Source organism: Oryctolagus cuniculus, chromosome 11, assembly GCF_051225735.1.
Source record: "Oryctolagus cuniculus isolate XC-2025 breed Fujian yellow rabbit chromosome 11, ASM5122573v1, whole genome shotgun sequence".
Lineage (NCBI taxonomy): Eukaryota > Metazoa > Chordata > Mammalia > Lagomorpha > Leporidae > Oryctolagus > Oryctolagus cuniculus.
In genome coordinates this window covers 68,467,124-68,486,908 of record NC_142877.1, presented here as the reverse complement: position 1 = coordinate 68,486,908, position 19,785 = coordinate 68,467,124, and the positions used below count along the sequence as shown (strand labels likewise).

The window sequence follows — 19,785 nt, the reverse complement described above, 5'->3', positions numbered from 1 at the left end:
TTGGGCCCTTCAACCCATGGGAGACCAGGAAAAGCACCTGGCTCCTGGCTCCTGCCATCGGATCAGCGCGGTGCGCCGGCCGCAGCGTGCCGGCCGCGTCAGCCATTGGAGAGTGAACCAACGGCAAAGGAAGACCTTTCTCTCTGTCTCTCTCTCTCACTGTCCATTCTGCCTGTCCAAAAAAAAAAAAAAAAAAAAGAAAAACCATCTGATTATCTCAATAGATGCAGAGAAAGCATTTGATAAAATACAACACCCTTTCATGATGAAAACCCTAAGCAAACTGGGTATAGAAGGAACATTCCTCAATACAATCAAAGCAATTTATGAAAAACCCACGGCCAACATCCTATTGAATGGGGAAAAGTTGGAAGCATTTCCACTGAGATCTGGTACCAGACAGGGATGCCCACTCTCACCAGTACTATTCAATATAGTTCTGGAAGTTTTAGCCAGAGCTATTAGGCAAGAAAAAGAAATTAAAGGGATACAAATTGGAAAAGAGGAAGTCAAACTATCCCTCTTTGCAGATAATATGATTCTCTACTTAGGGGATCCAAAGAACTCTACTAAGAGACTATTGGAACTCATAGAAGAGTTTGGCAAAGTAGCAGGATATAAAATCAATGCACAAAAATCAACAGCCTTTGTATACACAGGCAATGCCACGGCTGAGGAAGAACTTCTAAGATCAATCCCATTCACAATAGCCACAAAAAAAAAAAGCAATGCACAAAAATCAACAGCCTTTGTATACACAGGCAAAGCCACTGTAATCCATAAACTGTACTTTGGAAATTTATATTTATTAAATAAAAGTTAAAAAAAGCAATGAAAAAAAACCACAATGAGGTTTCACCTCACCCTTGTTAGAATGGCTTACATACAGAAATCAACAAACAACAAATATTGACAAGGATGTGGGGTAAAAGGCACTCTAATTCGCTGTTGGTGGGAATGTAAACTGGTAAATCACTATGGAAGACAGTTTGGACAAACCTCAAAAATCTGAATATAGTCCTACCATATGACCCAACCATACCATTCCTTGGAATTTACCCAAGGGAAATGAAATCAGCAAATAAAAAAAAAGAGTTTGCACCCCCATTTTTAGCTAAAACATGGAATCTACCTAAATACCCATCAACTGAAGACTGAATAAACAAACTACGGGATATGTACTGCATGGAATACTACACAGCTGTTAAAAAAATCTGAAAATCCAGTCATTTGCAACAAATGGAATATTCTAAAAAACATAATACTTAGTCAAATAAGCCAGTCCCAAAGGCACAAATACCATATGTTCTCCGATTGGTGAGAACTAATAGAGCACCTAAAAGGAAACCTGAAAAAGTGAAACTGACACTTTGAATACTTTGAAAATCAATGACCTGAACAGCCCTTATCATGACTATTGAGGAACAGCTCTAGTTTTTTTTTTCTTTCTGAATACCATTGGTTAGAGTCTTTACCTAACACAGAATTAATCATATGTGTATAAAGTCAATTAAAAAATAAATCTCAGGAAATAACAATGGGAATAAGAGAGGGAAGCTCTATAGATCTGCATACACGCCTGCAGACTTACTTTTAAGTGTACAGTTTAAACTTCCTTTGGTACCCCAAATCCCATTAACTTGAGTGGTAAAAATGCCAACTCAAGTATTAAAGTGACCAAATTATGTGTTAAAGTGATTATATAAATATGATCTAGTGTCAAGTAATAAGAATAGATAGAAATAAAAAGGAGAGAATGCTCCAACATGGGAAGTAGGCCACACAGTATACTCATAGAATGACAATCACTTTAAATAGCACTCTGAAAAAAAAAAAATAGCACTCTGATCTCAGAATTAGCTCTTAAGGCATTCTGGTCATGCTGAAAAGCCCATGAGAGCATTTCAGGCATGAAAAGCCAAGACACTGTGGCAAATAAAATTTTTTTAAATATCCTACAGTGGGACCGGCGCTGTGGCGCAGTGGGTTACCACCCTAGCTTAAAGTGCAGGGATACCATATGGGCGCCTGTTCAAGACCCAGCTGCTCCATTTCCTGTCCAGCTCTCTGTTATGGCCTTGGAGGGCAGTAGAGGATGGCCCAAGTCCTTGGGACCCTGCACCCACGTGGGAGACCCGGAGGAAGGTTCTGGCTCCTGGCTTCGGGTTTGCGCAGCTCCAGCCATTGCTGCCAATTGGGGAGTGAACCATTGGATGGAAGATCTCTCTTTCTCTCTGCCTCTCCTCTTTCTGTGTAACACTGACTTTCAAATAATAAATAAAATAAATCTTAAAAAATATCCTACAGAAAGCATCTTCATGAGACCCCAGTGGAAAAGAAGGGGACATCAAAGAAAGACATACTTTTCTCTGAAGGGAGGAGAGAACCTCCACTTTGCTCCCGGTCTTGCCTAAATACTGACAGAGACTGTGATCTCAAAATGTTTCCATAGTTGGGCAACTCACAGCAAGAGCCTCGGGTGATCACTGACATAATACATAAGAGTGTTAATTATTAAATTAACAGCAAGAGTCACTGTGCACTTACTCCTCATGCAAGACCTCTTTCTTAAATGAGCTGTACTATGAAATTCAACTGTAAAACTTGTTCTCAGTTTTTTATATTTAGTGTGTGTGTATATGCAAATAGTTGAAATATTTACTTAGTACAGAGTTGGTCTTCTGTGTATAAAGTTAATTAAAAATTAATCTTAATGGAGAATGAGACTGGGAATGGGAGAGGGAGGAAGAGTAGGGGAGGGAGTGGGAGTGGGAGGGTGGGTATGGTAGGAAGAATCACTGTATTCCTAAAGATATACTCATGAAATTTATATTCATTAAATAAAAGGTTTCTAAAAAAATAGTTATCTGTACTCCCATGTTCATTGTAGCACAATTCACACTAGCAAAGATACAGAATCAACCCAGATGTTCATCAACTGTTGACTGGATAAAGAAATTATGGCATATATACATTATGGAGTACTACTCAGCTGTAAACCAAAAGTGAAATTCTGTCTTTTGCAACAAGATGGATACAACTGGAAACCATTATACTTAGTGAAATAAGCCAGTCTCAAAAAGACAGATATCATATGTTCTTCCTGATCCAAGGTAACAGAGTACCTAAAATGTAATGTATTGGAGTGAAATGGGCACTTTGAGATTCAATGATTGTTTACAGCCCTTTTCTCTTTTGTTGAAGAACAGTGTTTTTTTCTTCACACTATTTGTTGAACTCTTTTACTTAGTATAGGGTTAACTTTTTGGTCATTAAATAAACCTAAAATGGATCTTTATAAAAATTATGAGTAGGAATGGGAAAGGGAGGTGGGAGAAGCATTGGAGAATGGGTGGGGAGTATCACTATGTTCCTAAATCCATATACATGAAATACATGAAACTTTACAACTTAATCATTTTTTTTTAAAAGAGCTGAGTTCAGCCCTTGTGATCAACTGTTCTCTCAGGAACAAAAATACTTGAATAAAATTTCATACATTCTATTCAATATGTAATTATTGGTCTCCAAGTTTGCAAAAAGAAGGCAACAATACAACTATAATAGGAATCAATAGTTTCATTGTATGTGATAAGTCATGCTAAGTGTTTTAACACAGAAATACAGATCTTAGGCAGAAATCCCCTCTCTACACAGAATATGTCATTGCCAATGTGAATCTGGCTCATCTCCAGAGAAGCAGGCTCAACAGGGATGAATGGAAATATACTAAGGGCCAATCAAAATACAAAGGTAATTCTTTCAGAAAGGATCTATTAACATTTACAAATTAAATACTTCCTATATCCCAGACAGGAGACCTAAACCAAACAATGGATTCCAACGGAATGTACTCAGCAGACGGAGGCTCTCAGAAGTCACTGATGATGATGGAGAATCCAGTCCCTTTCTAGTAGTTTTTGATCTGTTTGGCTGACGTCAGAACTGATGATCTCGAACAATTTTGAATGGTTCATATTTAGCCTGGGTTTGACCATGAGGCAATTATCCTGATAGAAGGGTTTTTTTAAGCCACTCTGTTGTTGGAGTGGGAATGAAGAAATGGAATTTTTCCCAGTGTTCATTTGCATTACTCAAATTCACTGTTGATCACTCTCAGCATTATTTACAGGAGGGAGCATCTTCCCAAGCCAAAACCTATCCTTAGCTTAGGCAACGCTTGCTTTTTCTTTATCTTCTGTTGACATTTACTCATTTTTGTACTGTTCATGTTTGGTCAAGAAGACCTGAGAGGAACAGCTGGCCCCCACTGGCCTGCTCCTACAAGAATGGTCTGGAGCATCTGAAGAGGAGCTCGTGTGTATCTCAGAGGCCCCTAAGTCCTGGGAGGGAACTGCATGCTCTGGGAGCCATCTTTCTTCACAGGAAATGGGCGTGTTGAAAGTATCTTTTGCAATCTTGCTCCCTGTGTTCCTGTCCAGGCCCAAAAATGTAACCTCAGACTGGCTGCACTCAAAAGGAGTCTTCTCAGTCATTCGATCTTCCTGCAAACTTTTATCATGAGGTGGTGAATGATGATTCTGGTTTTCATCATCTTCCATGGGAATACTTGGTACATTATCCAAGAACAGAGGAGAAGGACATCTGAAGGACTTCAGGGACATGGGCGGATCTTCGGCAAAATACAAGCTGGCTTGGGCACTTTCCAGGGCATTCAGGACCTAAAGAGCAAAGAAGCAAACCAACACTGAGTTAAGCTTGAATAACCTTCCCTCTATCTGCCTATTAAAGAATCTTCTCTCGTTTTCATTAAATTTTAAAGTATAAAATTTTGAATTAGAAAGGATTTTAAAGATCTGCTAAACCTCTTTATTTCTGATATGTAAATTAAGTGACTGGAGGCAAAATGTAAAAGAAATGGCAATGTATTATATATAAAATGTCCCAATTTTAGCCCTTGATTTGCCATCCAATGGCTTTGTGGCCTTAAGAAACTCTCTTTACATTTTTTACTTCAATCGCAGTATGTGGGGAATTGGAATGGTGGACCTAATTTGTAGTTCTTAAATGCCAGAACCCAGAGGACCTTTCTTCTTTCTTTTTTTTTTTTACAGGCAGAGTGGACAGTGAGAGAGAGAGACAGAGAGAAAGGTCTTCCTTTGCCTTTGGTTCACCCTCCAATGGCCGCCGCGGCTGGTGCGCTGCGGCCGGCGCACTGCGCTGATCCGATGGCAGGAGCCAGGTACTTATCCTGGTCTCCCATGGGGTGCAGGGCCCAAGCACTTGGGCCATCCTCCACTGCACTCCCTGGCCACAGCAGAGAGCTGGCCTGGAAGAGGGGCAACCGGGACAGAATCCGGCGCCCCGACCGGGACTAGAACCTGGTGTGCCGGTGCCGCAAGGCGGAGGATTAGTCTAGTGAGCCGTGGTGCTGGACAAGGACCTTTCTTAAAACACAAATCCTTTGGCCCCCACCTAAAGACTGTCATTCAAAAAACAAGGAAACAAGGACTCAGGCATCAGTATTTAAAAAACTTTCCAGATATTTGGATGTGCAGCCAGATTTGGGAACCCTGCACTTAATATAATAAAACATACAATATACCATCACACACACATTACTTGAAAAATTCACGAAGGGAGCTTTACAATTTACAAAGCATGTTCATGTGTTTTATCTTCCTTAAGCTGCCCAAACGACATTATTACAGGTTGAGTATTCCTTATCCAAAATGATTAGGCCCAGCAGTGTTTCAGGTTTTGGAAGATTTGCACAGATTTTACTGGTTGAGCATGCCTAATCTAAGAATCTGAAATCCAAAATCCTCCAAATTCTTAACTTTCTGAGCACCATGCGCAGAGCCTGTGGAGACGCTGATCGGATAAGAATTACTGCTACCTAAATCCAGCTGCCTTTCAGACCAGACCTAAGCCGTCACTTCCATCCAGAAGCTTCCACAGGCTGGCATGTATTCTGACACTATGCTCCCACATAAGCTTGAGCTACATCCATCATGACGCTTATCCTACTAGACTAAAATTGCAGTTACTGGCCTGACTCCTTCTGACTGAATTTGAGAGTCACTGAGTCTTGGTCACTGTTGGGACATACTTTAAATTTTTGTTTATTCATGTAAATAAATAAATGGAACCATGATTAAATTCTGGGACAAATAAATTTTAAAAAAATAAAAGAAATTGACACACACAAAAAAAGATATTTATACTGCATTTTGAATGGGCCATATCTCTTAATAAAGACTCAGTAAAATATTCTCTATAAACTACTAATTTATAACATCATTGAATTGTTTTACAGTGCTCTGGTTCCATCCAATAGTGACCTCTCACATAGTTTCAAATTATGTGAATTTTTAAAATAGAAAAGCTAGTAAGTTTGAATTCTCCGTTGGAGAATTTGTCACATCAATAAACAATTCACTTAAATAGGGCCAGCATTGTGGCACAGTGCATCAAGCCACCACTTGCAAAGCTGGCATCTTATATTGAAATGTCACCTGCTTTACTTTTGAGCCATTTTCCTGCTAATTTTCATAAAAAAGCAGCAGTGCTTGGGCCCCTACTACCTATGTAAGAGATTTAGGTGGTGTTCCTCACTTCTGGCTTCAGCCTGGTCCAGCCTTGGTTGTTATGGCCTTTTGGGGGAGTGAACCAGTGAATGGAAGATCTCTTTTTTTTCTCTGTCTCTCCCTCTCCTTCTCTGCCTTCCAAATAAATAAATAAATCTTCAGAAACATCACTGATGTATACAACTCACTCAATTTGCATTTTTATGAGTTCTGAATAAAGCCATGCATACACGCACCTCATCCATTGACGGTCTTAACTTTGCTCGCGTCGCAGCACACTGGACTGCCAGAGAGAACAGCTTGGCAGAGAAATTCCGAGGACAGGGAGATACTTTCTTATCTAGAAGTGAGAAACATGAATCGAGGCCTCTCTTCTCCATCAATTCCATAAGGAGATCCCTCTAAGAAGAGGAGACAACCCAATCATTTAGAACCCCATCAGAAAAGTGACCAAAAGATAGATGCCAGTATGAAGGCAGCTCTTACCAGCTGAATATGTTTGGGATCATCTAACACCACTCTACAGCCTGTCAAGATTTCCATTATTACCTACAAGAAATATATAGAAAGTGAAAGCATATGTTAAATTTATAGGCACAACTTGTGACTGTTAATTATGACAAGGATGATTTTATATTACTACATGGATTATGCAAAATTAATGTGTATGACAATAACACGAAATCAGTAAGTCTAAAAGTTAAAGTTCTTTGAAAGAAAATGCATTTTTAGAATGTAGAATCCTCTTGACAATGCATTCTGCTCCTTTGTTAACTAGTTGTTGGTACTTACAATCCCAAAGCTGTAGATGTCTGTTTTCACTGAGAGTTTCCCTTGTCTGATGTACTCTTCTGGCATGTACCAGAGATGTCTAGTGCTGCTGCTGGCCACGCTTATGGTAGAACTTTGGTGTTCAAGGTGGGATCGGAAGTGTGCCATGGCAAAATCAGTTAGTTTGGGTTCACACTTATCATCCAAAAGTATGTTTGCACTAAAATTGTGATCAAAACAACAAGCAAGACAAGACATCAGAAGGTGTTTCCATGAAAGATTTTAGGGCAACCTCAACTTTTTAACTGGTTAATTAGAAATGTTGATATAATAAAGTCAAACATAGATTCCCATGAATTAAAGAACACTTTTTTCATTTTTCTTAAGATGTAAGCCCAAGTATTGCATAAAACCTAAAATGAAAACCTGACATGGTCATAATTATCATTTCAAATTTGTAGACACATAAAAGGAGATGGTGAATAAAGCCACTGATTTGTCAATAAGAAAAGCTAAAGATAAGATAACCAGTGCAGCTTTCTCCATACTTTTCTTACACTTAAGGAGAATGTGAATTAAGTGTTAAGCACCTAACAAGTGTGAAGCGCACAGAACTGCACTGTGGAATGCCTGGCACAGAGCCACTCACCTGGAATGATTTCAGGAATCTTTTGTAGGCCCTGACTTAATGAGAGCCCTGCATCATTTTTGTATCTCTTGGGCTTTTATTGTCTTTGAATCTCATTTAAAATATAAACAACTACAGAAGCAAAGACAAAATGCTTATATTCAATGATCACATGAAAACTTTAATAATCACTTGACATCTTGGTGAGGATAAGCATTAGATTTCTTTTACCTTCCTAGGGCTGTAAGAGCAGGGACAGGAAAGGGGAAGCCAAGAGAGGGATGCATGTCACATAGGGCACAGCTGGGAGTGGGTCCAACTCTGCCCTTCCCTGGCTGTGTGACCACTGGTCACACAAAATTACTTCACTCCACAAAACTCAGTGCCTTCTCTTCCCACATGTGAAAGGAGGAGAGCAACAGAATTTATAGACTTACAGGGGGAGTTAAAATGCACTGCCTAGCACATGCTAATGCTAAAAGTAGCTAAAATAACGATTATTAATCACTTAGAAGATAGAGGTTGGAATTTGATGTAACAGTTAAGATACTGCCTGGAAGATGACTGTACCCTGTATCAGAGTGCCTGGGTTCGAGTCCTGACTCTACTTCTGATTTCAGCTTCCTGCAGCTGATGGCTCAAGTAGCTGGGTCTCTGCGTCCCATATGGGATACCAGGAGCCTGGACCAGCCCCAAGATACTGCCAATGGGAGACCTCCTCTCCCCTCCCCTCCTCTCCCCTCCCCTCCTCTCCCCTCCCCTCTCTCTCCCCCCCTCCCACCTCTGCCTTTCAGGGTTTTTTTGAGAGAGAGCAGATGGATATTGACAGAGCAGGTAGGCTATTCAAATCTTGCTTTTGGCTTCCTGAAATGAAAGTATTTACTATGGGGTAAATAAAAAATCTTTTGGAGAAAAGGATATAAAAGACAAGTTTATTGGTGAAGAGTTTTTTTCAGAAATCATGTATCGTTTTTTTCATAATAAATATTTTCTACAAACGTTCTGAAGATCTCATGTGCCAGGCCAGCCCAGCCCAGCTAAGAAGCCAAGAAGTATATTTGTGTACTATATACTATTATTAAAAGTGGTAACAGTGGGGTGGATATCTGATACAGTGGTTAAGTGGCTGCTTGGGACACCCGTACCTCATTTTGAAGTGTTTGGTTTGAGTCCTGGATACCTGCTTTCTCTCCTGCTTTCTTCTAATGCACACCCTGGGAGGCAGCAGATGACGAATCAAGTATTTCGGTCCCTGCCATCCGTGTGGGAAACTTATATGGAGATCCAGGTTCCTGGCTATTGTGGGCATTCGAGGAGTGAAGTGGGGGATGCATTATCTCTTTCCATCTGTCCTCTCTCTGTCTTTCAAATAAAATGAAGATAAATTGATAGAAATTTTTTAAAAACAAAAAATAAAGGTGGTAACAGCTACTGGGATTCTTAATTCTGAACAAATACTGGGTCATACAAGTTTCAGAAGTCTTTGCTGTCCCTATACAAATAGGCCATCAGAAAGGCCCTAATTCCACAAATTTGAATTCTCAGTGTTAGTAATATCCAGAGGATGCAGGGTCCTCCTTCTATTTAGAGGATTTAGGAGCACAGCCCAATGTTTGAAGCTGTGTCTCAAGAATTCTAATCCAGACTTTGTCTAGGACTGACAGGACAACAGACACAATGAAGGGACTCTCAAGGATCCCTTAAAGATATAGAAAGACACACTTTAAACTTCATTTCACTTCTTTCTCCTCTAAGGGTGGCAAGACAATTAAAAAATCCCAAGATCCCACCCCAGGCATGAGCCTAGGGCTCTTTATCTGTTGTGTGCTTCGTGCATTTATGGGGAGAAAGAGAGGATTGACCCCAGGACTTCTATCAATGAGAACAGTCCTTATCTTTCTCCTTGCCTGTGTTTTCTCCCCCAAAACCAAGCAGTTCCTGGAGTATGGGTCTTGCACAGCACCTTCTACTCCATCCCTCCCCAGTTTGCTCACTTTCTCATTTAGAACATGACCATCCTGACATTCCTCTGAAGACAAAATAAAGACATACTGAATTAAATGTCTAGAGTCAGATTCCACTTTCTCTCCAGCAGTAGACAAGGGCATTTAGTTCAGAATGACTTCTTCCACAGGTGTGTACAGCACTCACTCATATCAAGCCTGGGGCTTCTGACGTTGCACTGTCTCAAAGTGCTGGGGTATGAGAAAGCAAGAGTTTTCCAGACTGACCAGGACAGGGAGCTGGGCAGAAAGTTTCACCAGTTCTCATCGCCAGGACCCAAGCTGCTGCCCTCCAGTTTCTCTGCCACACGGAGGGCCACTTCCACAGCCCTCACTGTGGTGTAGAAAAGCTCTGAATTCCAGATTCTATTTCCTTTTTTAAAAAAAAATTATTTTTTATTTTATTTGAAAGACACATATACACCCAGAGAGATAAAATCTCCCATCTGCTGGTTCATTCCCCCAAATGCCTACAATGGCTGGGTTGGGCCAGGCCAAAGCTGGGAACTCAATCCAGGTCTCCTATGAGGGTGTCAGGAACCAAAGTATTTGAACCATCACCTGATGCCTCTCAGTTTCTGCATTAGCAGAAAGCTGGAACTAGGATTAGAGCTGAGACTTAAGACTAGGCACTCTTATATGGGATGCAAGCTTCTCAAGTGGTGTCTTATCTGCCAGGCCAAACATACACCTCTGAATGCCAGATGTTTCAGTGTTAAACATCAAGCCCTCTTCATCCTACACCCCAGCTCTAAAGAAGCTATAAAACCCTATTAACAATTCACACTGATGAGAAGGCCAAGATGAACTTGTGAAACACCTAAAAATCCCCGAATCTTTTCTCAGTGCAATTTTTTTTAAAAAAGTAAAAGTAACAACAAAACTTGTATTCTAGTCCACTTATTGGACATTCAGTGACACCAGGAAACCACTGTCAGCAGCTGATGAGTCACATTGCTGTGAAAGTTAGTCGGGGGTGAATGGAGGAACCACAATGTGTCACACACCAGGAAAAAAAACACCACAGAGGACCTCGGGTCAGGGAGAGGTCACCAACAGGACATGAAGTTATTTCAGAGGATGCATTTACACATTGAACAGTGACATTTGGTGGAAAGACAAGTCATTTCCCAGAAGACTTCAGTGTTTACCTAAATTTTGAGCCCAGCGATTATTCTGTTGTAAATAAAGGTTAATGGTAGCTGAGGAAGAAGGATGTCCTGTTTCAGGGAGGTAAAATTTGCAAAAAGCACTTGAACAATCAATTTCTATCCTAATTAATTCCCCTGCTTCAAACTTAAATACAATGTTCGAGCATAAAGTATGTTCTACCATAGAGGTCAACTGAATAGATTTATGCTGTGGCATGAAAACAGACTAATAAAGACAACATAAAAATAATTAGAATCATAATAATACAACACACAAGGGCAGACTGCTAACTATGGTAGCCACCAAAGAAACAGGCAAGAGACAGGTGTTGGTCCACACCTTGAATTTAATATTCCTATATTCTGTATTTCCTACTATTTGCCATAAGACTATTTCCTGCAAGGGAGGCCACCACCTCTCTAGATCATTCTTTCAGCAGAAAGATTCTGGGTTGTACATTGAGGAAGTGGGGAGAATCTTTTTTTCAAAGAGTTATGTATTTTATTTGAAAGGCAGAATTAGAGAGAGAGAGAGAGAGAATGAGAATGAGAATGAGAATGAGAATGAGAATGAGAATGAATATCTTCTGTCTGCTGGTTCACTCCCCAAATCTCTGCAATGGCTGGAGCTGGGAAGAAGCCAGGAGTCAGAAGCTTCTTCCAGGTCTCCTATGTGGGTGCAGAAGCCCAAGCACTTGGAACATTTTCTGCCACTTTTCCAGGAGTATTAGCAGGAGGTAGATCAGAAATGAAGCAATTGGAACACTAACTGGTACCAAATGGGATGCTGGCACTGCAGACAGTGACTTAACTCACTATGCCACAATGCTGGCCCTAGTGGGGAGAATCTTACACAGGTGGTGAGTTTGTATCCCAATTCTGGGGACATTTCTTAATCTCTCTATTAAGACAGGTTTCTAGAACAGTTATTTTGGGGAACCTGAATCATCAAAACTACTTGATAGTGAGAATTGTTTTCTTTGCTCACCAGTTTGTCTTCTCCTCTCCACCCCTTTTTAAAGATTTATTTCTTTGTTTGAGAGGCAGAGTTACAGACAGGGAGAGAGAGAGAGAAAGGTCTTCCATCTGCTGGTTCACTACTCAAATGGCCACCATGTCTGGAACTAGGCCAACCCAAAGCCAGGAGCCAGGAGCTTCTTTACGGTCTCCCACTCTTCTCTCATTCAAACTCTTGGGCCTTAAACCTAACCAAAGGTACATACTTATAGATGGTCCCCAACTTACGATGGCTCAGTTTATTATTTTTTAACTATATAAAGGCACAAAGAGTTTTTTCTACCCAGCTCCCTGCTAATGCACCTGGGAAGGCAGCAGATGATGGCCCGGGTGCCTGGATCCCTGCCAACCACGTGGGAGACCTGGATGGAGTTCCACATTCCTGGTTTTGGTCTGGACCAGACCTGGCTCTTGCATCTATTTGGGGGAGTGAACAGCAGATGGAAGATATCTCTCTATCTGACTTTCTGCTCCATCTATCACTCTGCCTTTCACATAAATAAATAAATCTCTTCAAAAAATAATGGTGCAAAAGTGATATGCATTCAGTAGAAATCGCACTTCCAGTTTTGAAGTTTGTTCTCTTCCCATGCTGGCAATATCTGAGGCTCCCTCATGATGCCAGGCAGCAGCAGTGAGCGTAGTTCCCAGAGGTCCCATGTTCATAAGGGAAAACCACCAGTGCTCCACAGTGTTCTCGGCTGTCAGCAGTTTTTGGATTCTGGTATTCCATACATTATGATGCATTCAACACTTTATTATAGAACATACTTTGTGTTAGATGATTTTGCCCAGTTGTAGGCTAATGTAAGTGTTCCAAGCAAGGTTTAAGTAGGCAAGGTTAAGCTACGATGTTCGGTAGGTTAGATATAGTAAATGCATTTTTTTTTGACAGACAGAGTGGACAGTGAGAGAGAGAGAGACAGAGAGAAAGGTCTTCCTTTGCCGTTGGTTCACCCTCCAATGGCCACCGCGGCTGGTGCACCGTGCTGATCCGATGGCAGGAGCCAGGTACTTATCCTGGTCTCCCATAGGGTGCAGGGCCCAAGGACTTGGGCCATCCTCCACAGCAGAGAGCTGGCCTGGAAGAGGGGCAACTGGGACAGAATCCGGTGCCCCGACCGGGACTAGAACCTAGTGTGCCGGCACCACAAGGCGGAGGATTAGCCTAGTGGGCCGCAGCACCGGCCGTAAATGCATTTTTGATTCATGGTAGTTTCAACTTCACAGTGGGTTTACCAGGACATAAATCAAAGAGAATCTGTAGAATATAATGCAGGATTTGAATTTAAGTGAAAATAACATTTTAACATGTCAGAGCACTATTGCGTATATATACATATATGTGTGTGTGTATTTTTCCTCCATTTGGAAAGACAGTGAGAGACAGACAAAAAGAGATACCATCTTCTGGCTCACTCCTCAAATGCCCACAATGGATGTGCTGTGCTGGGGCCAGAGCCAGGAGCCAGGAATTCAATCTAGGTATCCCATGTTGGTGCATGAGTCCAGTTTGTTGAGCCATCACCTGCTGGCTCCAAGAGTCTGCATTAGCAGGAAGCCAGAGTCGGGGCAGGAGCTGGTGATACAACCCAGGCACACAAATGTAGTATACAGGCATCTTAACAGGCTAAATACATGCTACCTAAAGAGAAAAAAAAATTTTTTTGACAGGCAGAGTGGACAGTGAGAGAGAGAGACAGAGAGAAAGGTCTTCCTTTTCCGTTGGTTCACCCCTCAATGGCCGCTGTGGCCGGCGTGCTGTGGCCGATTTGCTGCGGCCGGCGCACCGCGCTGATCCGAAGGCAGGAGCCAGGTGCTCCTCCTGGTCTCCCATGCGGGTGCAGGGCCCAAGCACTTGGGCCATCCTCCACTGCACTCTCGGGCCACAGCAGAGAGCTGGATTGAAGAGGAGCAACTGGGACAGAATCCGGCGCCCTGACCAGGACTAGAACTCAGGGTGCCAGTGCCACAGGCGGAGGATTCGCCTATTGAGCCATGGTGCCAGCCAGAGAAATTATTTTTACAGGGAGTTATTGGTACACAGTAGCATAGCTCCAGAGTGCCTGGAAACTCTTGGGAAAAGGCAGGACTCCACCCAATTTATCCCTCACTTACCCCTCTGGGATACCCTGAGGCAACAGGACACACAATGCTGTATGTATCATGGCTGCTGCAACACCAAGGTACCCCTCACCAGATATTGTGCCTCTCCTCACTACATAAAGCAAGTTCCAGTTTCCCCAAGGCCCACAAGTTACAGGAAAAGTCACACACACACACACACACACACACACACACAACACTCCTGCACTTCTGTGTACACTGCATCCTGCCAGGATTGATAAGAACTAAAACTCTTGATTCCCTTGGTGGATTATGAAACTTTGTCTTTCTTCCCCCATTAAACCTAGGCAGGACCTAGCGATAGTAGTAAAACTTGTGTTAGCCTCATTGGTGCCTGATGAGCCTGAGCTTGCTGTGTAAAGGACCAGTCACTAGAGGTGTTCCCTTTTTAAGAAGGACCTCAACCTTAAATAACTTAATGTTTCTCCTAATGGCCCAAAGGAAACCTAAGGTCACGACCACTATTAATTTCTAATATTAGGAAGCTGAAAATAAATATGTTGTTACTATTTCACATTTTTAGTGCCTTGAACTCATTTGATTCTACATTTTCAAATATACCATCTTGTGTAGATTTTAGCATGACATTGTTTTCTGCTAACATAGTTTAACATACATTTATATATACATACTTTCTCTGATTACTTAAATTTGTTAAAGCAGCATGTCAGGCAGACTGTTGAGAAGATGTAAATATCCACCCAATCGTATTTTATCCAGATATCCTCTTTGCAGGTTACTGGACTGATTCCACCAGATGGAGATCAGTGGGATGGAGCTAGGCACTGAGAATTAATTAGGGCAGCAAATCCTCCTAAACACAGTTCAGAATGGGACAGATCAGGAGTGGTGATGACAAGCGGGTGTTTTTAGAGGGAAATTAACAGTGCGTAACGGATGGTTTGAGGGCTTTAAATGACTATCAATCCTTTAAAAACTCCACGTTTTCCAATGATTGACACCTACTATGTAGTCAATAAACATTTACTAATGAAGGAATCCATGAATGAACTCTAAATTCAAATAATAGTAAGTGAAGGAACTTGAAGGCAAGAGTCATGATCTAAACACAGAATCAAATCAGAAAGGGTTGCAGAGACTTCTCTGAGAGCCAGGGGACTAGGTTCATATTACTCATCTGTGTATTGTTATCACTGTGCTTAAAGGAACAGGATCAATGCAACTACATTATACTTGTTTTCCCTACTCTTTTCTTGGTATATTAAATTGTTTCAATTCAGAGACTATGAAAGATGCTTTGTGATATTACTGAGACATTTTCAAATAGATTGGCCTACCAAGTAGTTTAGTACTATAAAACCAAATGTTCATTAAAGTATAAATGCTATGAATTCAGAAATTCATTCCTTCAAAGGATTACCAAAAAAAAAAAAAAAAAAGAGGTGCTCCTTTTTAAACGTAGAACTTCAGCTCTAACCACACTATCACAATACCACCCTAAGCCTCAGTTTCCACATTAGTAAACAGATGATAATGTGTACCTCCTTGTGTCCTTTTTATTTTAAATCTTTATTTATTTGAAAGGTAAAGAGACAGAGAGATCTATTTCTATCTGCTCATTCACTGCCAAAATACCTAAAATAGCCAAGACTGGGCCATGTCAAAGCAGGGAACCTGGAACTCCACTGGGCTAGCAGTGACCCAGGGACTTGAGCCTTCACCTGCTGCCTCCCAGGGTGTGCATTAGCAGGAAGCTGGAATTTGAAGCAGAGCCAGTAATCCATCCCAGGCACTCAGATATGGGATGTGGGTGTCAACCTCTGCACCAAACCCCTGCTCCCTCCCCTTCAGCTTCCTACAAGCACTAAATAAGATGAGTAAGTAGGGTTTATGACACATATAAAGGTCCCTAAAATGGGCTTTAAAGGATGTGGGTGTCCATTGTTTATCCTACATTCACTACTCTACCTTTAAATCCCAAAATGCTTGTCTGGGTATCTCTATTATTATTATTATTATTATTATTTTTTTTTGACAGAGTGGACAGTGAGAGAGAGAGAGACAGAGAGAAAGGTCTTCCTTTTTGCTGTTGGTTCACCCTCCAATGGCCACCGCGCTGCGGCCAGTGCACGGCGCTGATCTGAAGCCAGGAGCCAGGTGCTTCTCCTGGTCTCCCATGGGGTGCAGGGCCCAAGCACTTGGGCCATCCTCCACTGCACTCCCGGGCCACAGCAGAGAGCTAGACTGGAAGAGGGCCAACCGGGACAGAATCTGGTGCCCTGACCGGGACTAGAACCCGATGTGCCAGCGCCGCAAGGCGGAGGATTAGCCTATTGAGCCGCGGCGCCGGCCGTTGTCTGGGTATCTCTAAAAGAGACACCAACTTAAGTGACAGAGAGGTACAGGAAGCTGTAGGATGACCCTGGAGATCTGAAGACTCTTGGGTTAATTAGTTTCAAGGAGTCAGCTAAACGTCAAAATAGTTACAGAGATGGCCTGGACAGACCTAACTGAAGTCACATTTCTAGACAGTGTAAGCTAATGAAGGGAAAAGGAAACTATTTGGCATGGCTTCTACATGTACATAGATCTCTGTGTATATAAACAAATGCTGTGGGGGGATTTGGGTACAGTGATAGCAAACAGAACAAATAGGGGAAGTTTCAATTTACTCGTGTGTAATATTTAATTGTTTTGGCATCTCTTGGGAAAATGAGCATATTTGGATGTTTTAGAGAAGGGAAGACACTGGGGGGAAATAGGAAACTCTGAGGGGAAAGAATTGTTGACATCTAGAATGTTTCTGAAAAATAAAAATAGGTTTTTGGGGAGGAAAGAGGGAAAAAGAGGAGGTTGGTTAATGAAACTATTGATCAGTCCGAGAAACACACTGCATTCCCACAGGCTTTGATATCCTGATACCCGTGGGAGTGTGGCCTTGCCAGCATGTGGCCCACCCACAGGAGGGGCATTCCTCTTAGGTCTAGAGGGTAGAGGTAGGAGGAACTTGGGTCCTCAGGCAGTGAGTGTGTCCTGACTGCTGGAAGTCATCAGCCTGTGGCAGCTCCCCAGCCCTTCTTCCCAACCACTCCATCTATCTAGTCCTTCACAAAGGAAATTCTCCACACATTCACTCTCTCTGACCCTACATCTCTGATCAACTTTCATTTAAAAAAATCCATTTTAAATGGTTTCTTCCTTCCTTTCCTTCCTAGACCACCTCCCTTGTATGCAAGATTGTTTCACTTGGCAGGGGACAAATGGTAATACCGATTAAACAACATGATTTTATGGGAAACATCAGAAATGTTCCCCAAGATTATCTCCTTGCTTTGGAAACATCAGCAGGGATGCATGTCTGGGATAAAAAATGCTGAGGATAAAATGCCTTTCAATTTGAAATCATTCATAAATGTGAAAACAATTAAGCTTGCTAAGGCATTGGATGGGAGTAACAAGGAGGTTTACTACTTTCAGATGCTTTTATGTGATCCTGTAATTCAAAAACATCTTCGTTTCCCAAATAAAAATGTGAGGGACTCTTGCCAGGAGTACAGACTGCAACTCTTCAAGATTCTTTTCTTTAAATCCCTTCCTCCTCAAATTCCACCATCTGGAAGTGAATTTTGTTTTTATAATATTCTCTTTGAAGGGTTCAAATTACTAAGACATTTTTGGGCTAAATAAACCACCAGACTTGCTGAAAATACCTCTGAAATGTGGGATTTGCTTCCTCCGGTGGGTGTTCCTCAGCCATGCCCTCGACAATTTCTTCCTTAGAAAGCCACTTACTCTCACTGCTTGAATAAGTGAAGATTGCCAGTGCATCATCTGCCCATCAAGTGCCAACCGGCATCTCCACTTAGAGTCCATTGTCAACATGTCAAAATTTGCACACACTAATTATGCTCTCCTTTCCAATTTCCCTGTCTCTTCCGATGAAGCCAACATGATCTCATAATCCTGACCTTTAATTCTCTAGTAAGGGCACGATGGTCAGGCTCATATAAACATGTTGTTGCATCTCCCTTCTCCACTTATGGCCCTGTGACAGAGGCCAGTTACTAACCCTGTAAGCCTCAGCTTTCTCCATGTCAAATCGAGATAACAATAATTCCTAAATTTAGGGTTGCTGGGAGGATTAAAAACAGGTGATTCAGTGGGTGTGGAGGTCAGGTCTAAAATCCTTTGGTTTTCATTGAGCTCCCTGAGCTCTCTGCAGCCTATCAACTACCTGACCAATATATTAGTGCCCACCAATGCAATCAAGATAAACTTTATGTGCTTACTACTGCTGTGGAGTTTGCTTTATGCTATTCCTCTCATCTCAAAAGCATTCCCCCTCCTTTATTTTTATCCAACTTTTTCATGCAACCCTAAGATTCACTTCTCCTATGACCTTTTCATTCAATGACTCTGAATTCTGGTATTTCTCCTTTCTTAAGATCCTACTGGACACCCTGAACCATATCATTTGGCATATTCACAAAGACCATCTAGTGTTGCTTTCATAAGCATAATGTCAAGTCTACAAAAGATATTAAGTAAATATTGGTTGATATAATCAATTGGTTAAGAGGATTTGAAACCATTAGTTAGTGTTAGACCATGCAGCACAGGAGTGACAAATATGTGGCCCAAATGTTGACAAAACATTCTCCTGTATTCTTGGCAGACATCACAAGTTGAGTTCAGAAAATATCCACTGTAGCTTCCCTTTCAACATTGCCCTTGGGAAGTCATTACCAATCAATCAAAGATGGAATGTGAAACGAAACTGATTTGTCATCACTGCCACAGAATAGCGGCTTCTTTGTCACATGCAGTAAATGAGGCCCACATGGCTGACACAGCTTATTCTATGCAAAACAACTTAATGGTAGCGTCAGAACTAAAACCTAGCTCTCCCATTTCCTTGTTCAGTACTCTTTCAATTTACAGTCGGCTCTCCATATCACCAGGTCTGGCATCTGTGGATTCAGCCACACAAAGATTAAAAATATTTGAAAAAAAAATCCCAGGAAGTTCCACATCATACATGAATGAATTCACTGTGTGCCTGGCACTATGATGAATTCTCGCCCATGAAGTGATGTGTAGGCACACTCTTTGTAGCCTCTGCCGTGGCATGCATCCTCTGTTTCTCTTCAGCACACCTTTTGGAGCTCTGTCCACCTCACATGTCTTTGTGTACTATGTATTTAAACCTACAGCAGCTGGATCTGTACTGAACAGCTACAGACTTTTTCCCTTGTCATTATTTCCTAAACAATACAGTACAACAACTATTTACAAAGCATTTACATTGTATTAGGTATTATAAGTAATGTGGAGATGATCTGAAGTACAGGGAAGAATATGTACAGATTATATAGTTGGTGCTGAGTGTCCGAATGGGAAGACTGTGACCAGAGAGCATGACCTTACAGACTTGGGGACCCCTCCCACATCATCATCCGTCCTCTTCTGCAGGGACAGTGTAGACACTATTTCATTCTGCTGAGACAAAAGGTGTGGCTCACACTTTTGGGCTCCAGGCTGCTGAAGAGTAGTTGTACAAATTTTCATTTTAAAAA

The 19,785-nt window shown here is 41.6% G+C and overlaps 1 protein-coding gene across 12 annotated transcripts in view; it reads right to left on the bottom strand.

The window, feature by feature from the left end:
- Window positions 1-786: 786 nt before the first annotated feature.
- The window catches only part of IRAK3 (interleukin 1 receptor associated kinase 3), a 68,066-nt gene continuing 49,067 nt past the window's right edge, over window positions 787-19,785 (bottom strand). For 11 of the 12 annotated variants that reach the window (XM_051845650.3, XM_008256753.5, XM_051845649.3 and 8 more), the window contains 4 exons: window positions 7,344-7,542; window positions 7,038-7,100; window positions 6,788-6,952; window positions 787-4,682 (listed from right to left, as the gene is read on the bottom strand). In XM_051845650.3, the coding sequence (XP_051701610.2) occupies window positions 4,209-4,682; window positions 6,788-6,952; window positions 7,038-7,100; window positions 7,344-7,542 (901 nt within the window). In that variant the 3' untranslated portion in view covers window positions 787-4,208. The remainder of the gene's footprint in view (window positions 4,683-6,787; window positions 6,953-7,037; window positions 7,101-7,343; window positions 7,543-19,785) is intronic. The other variant, XM_089308626.1, reaches the window with a different exon arrangement.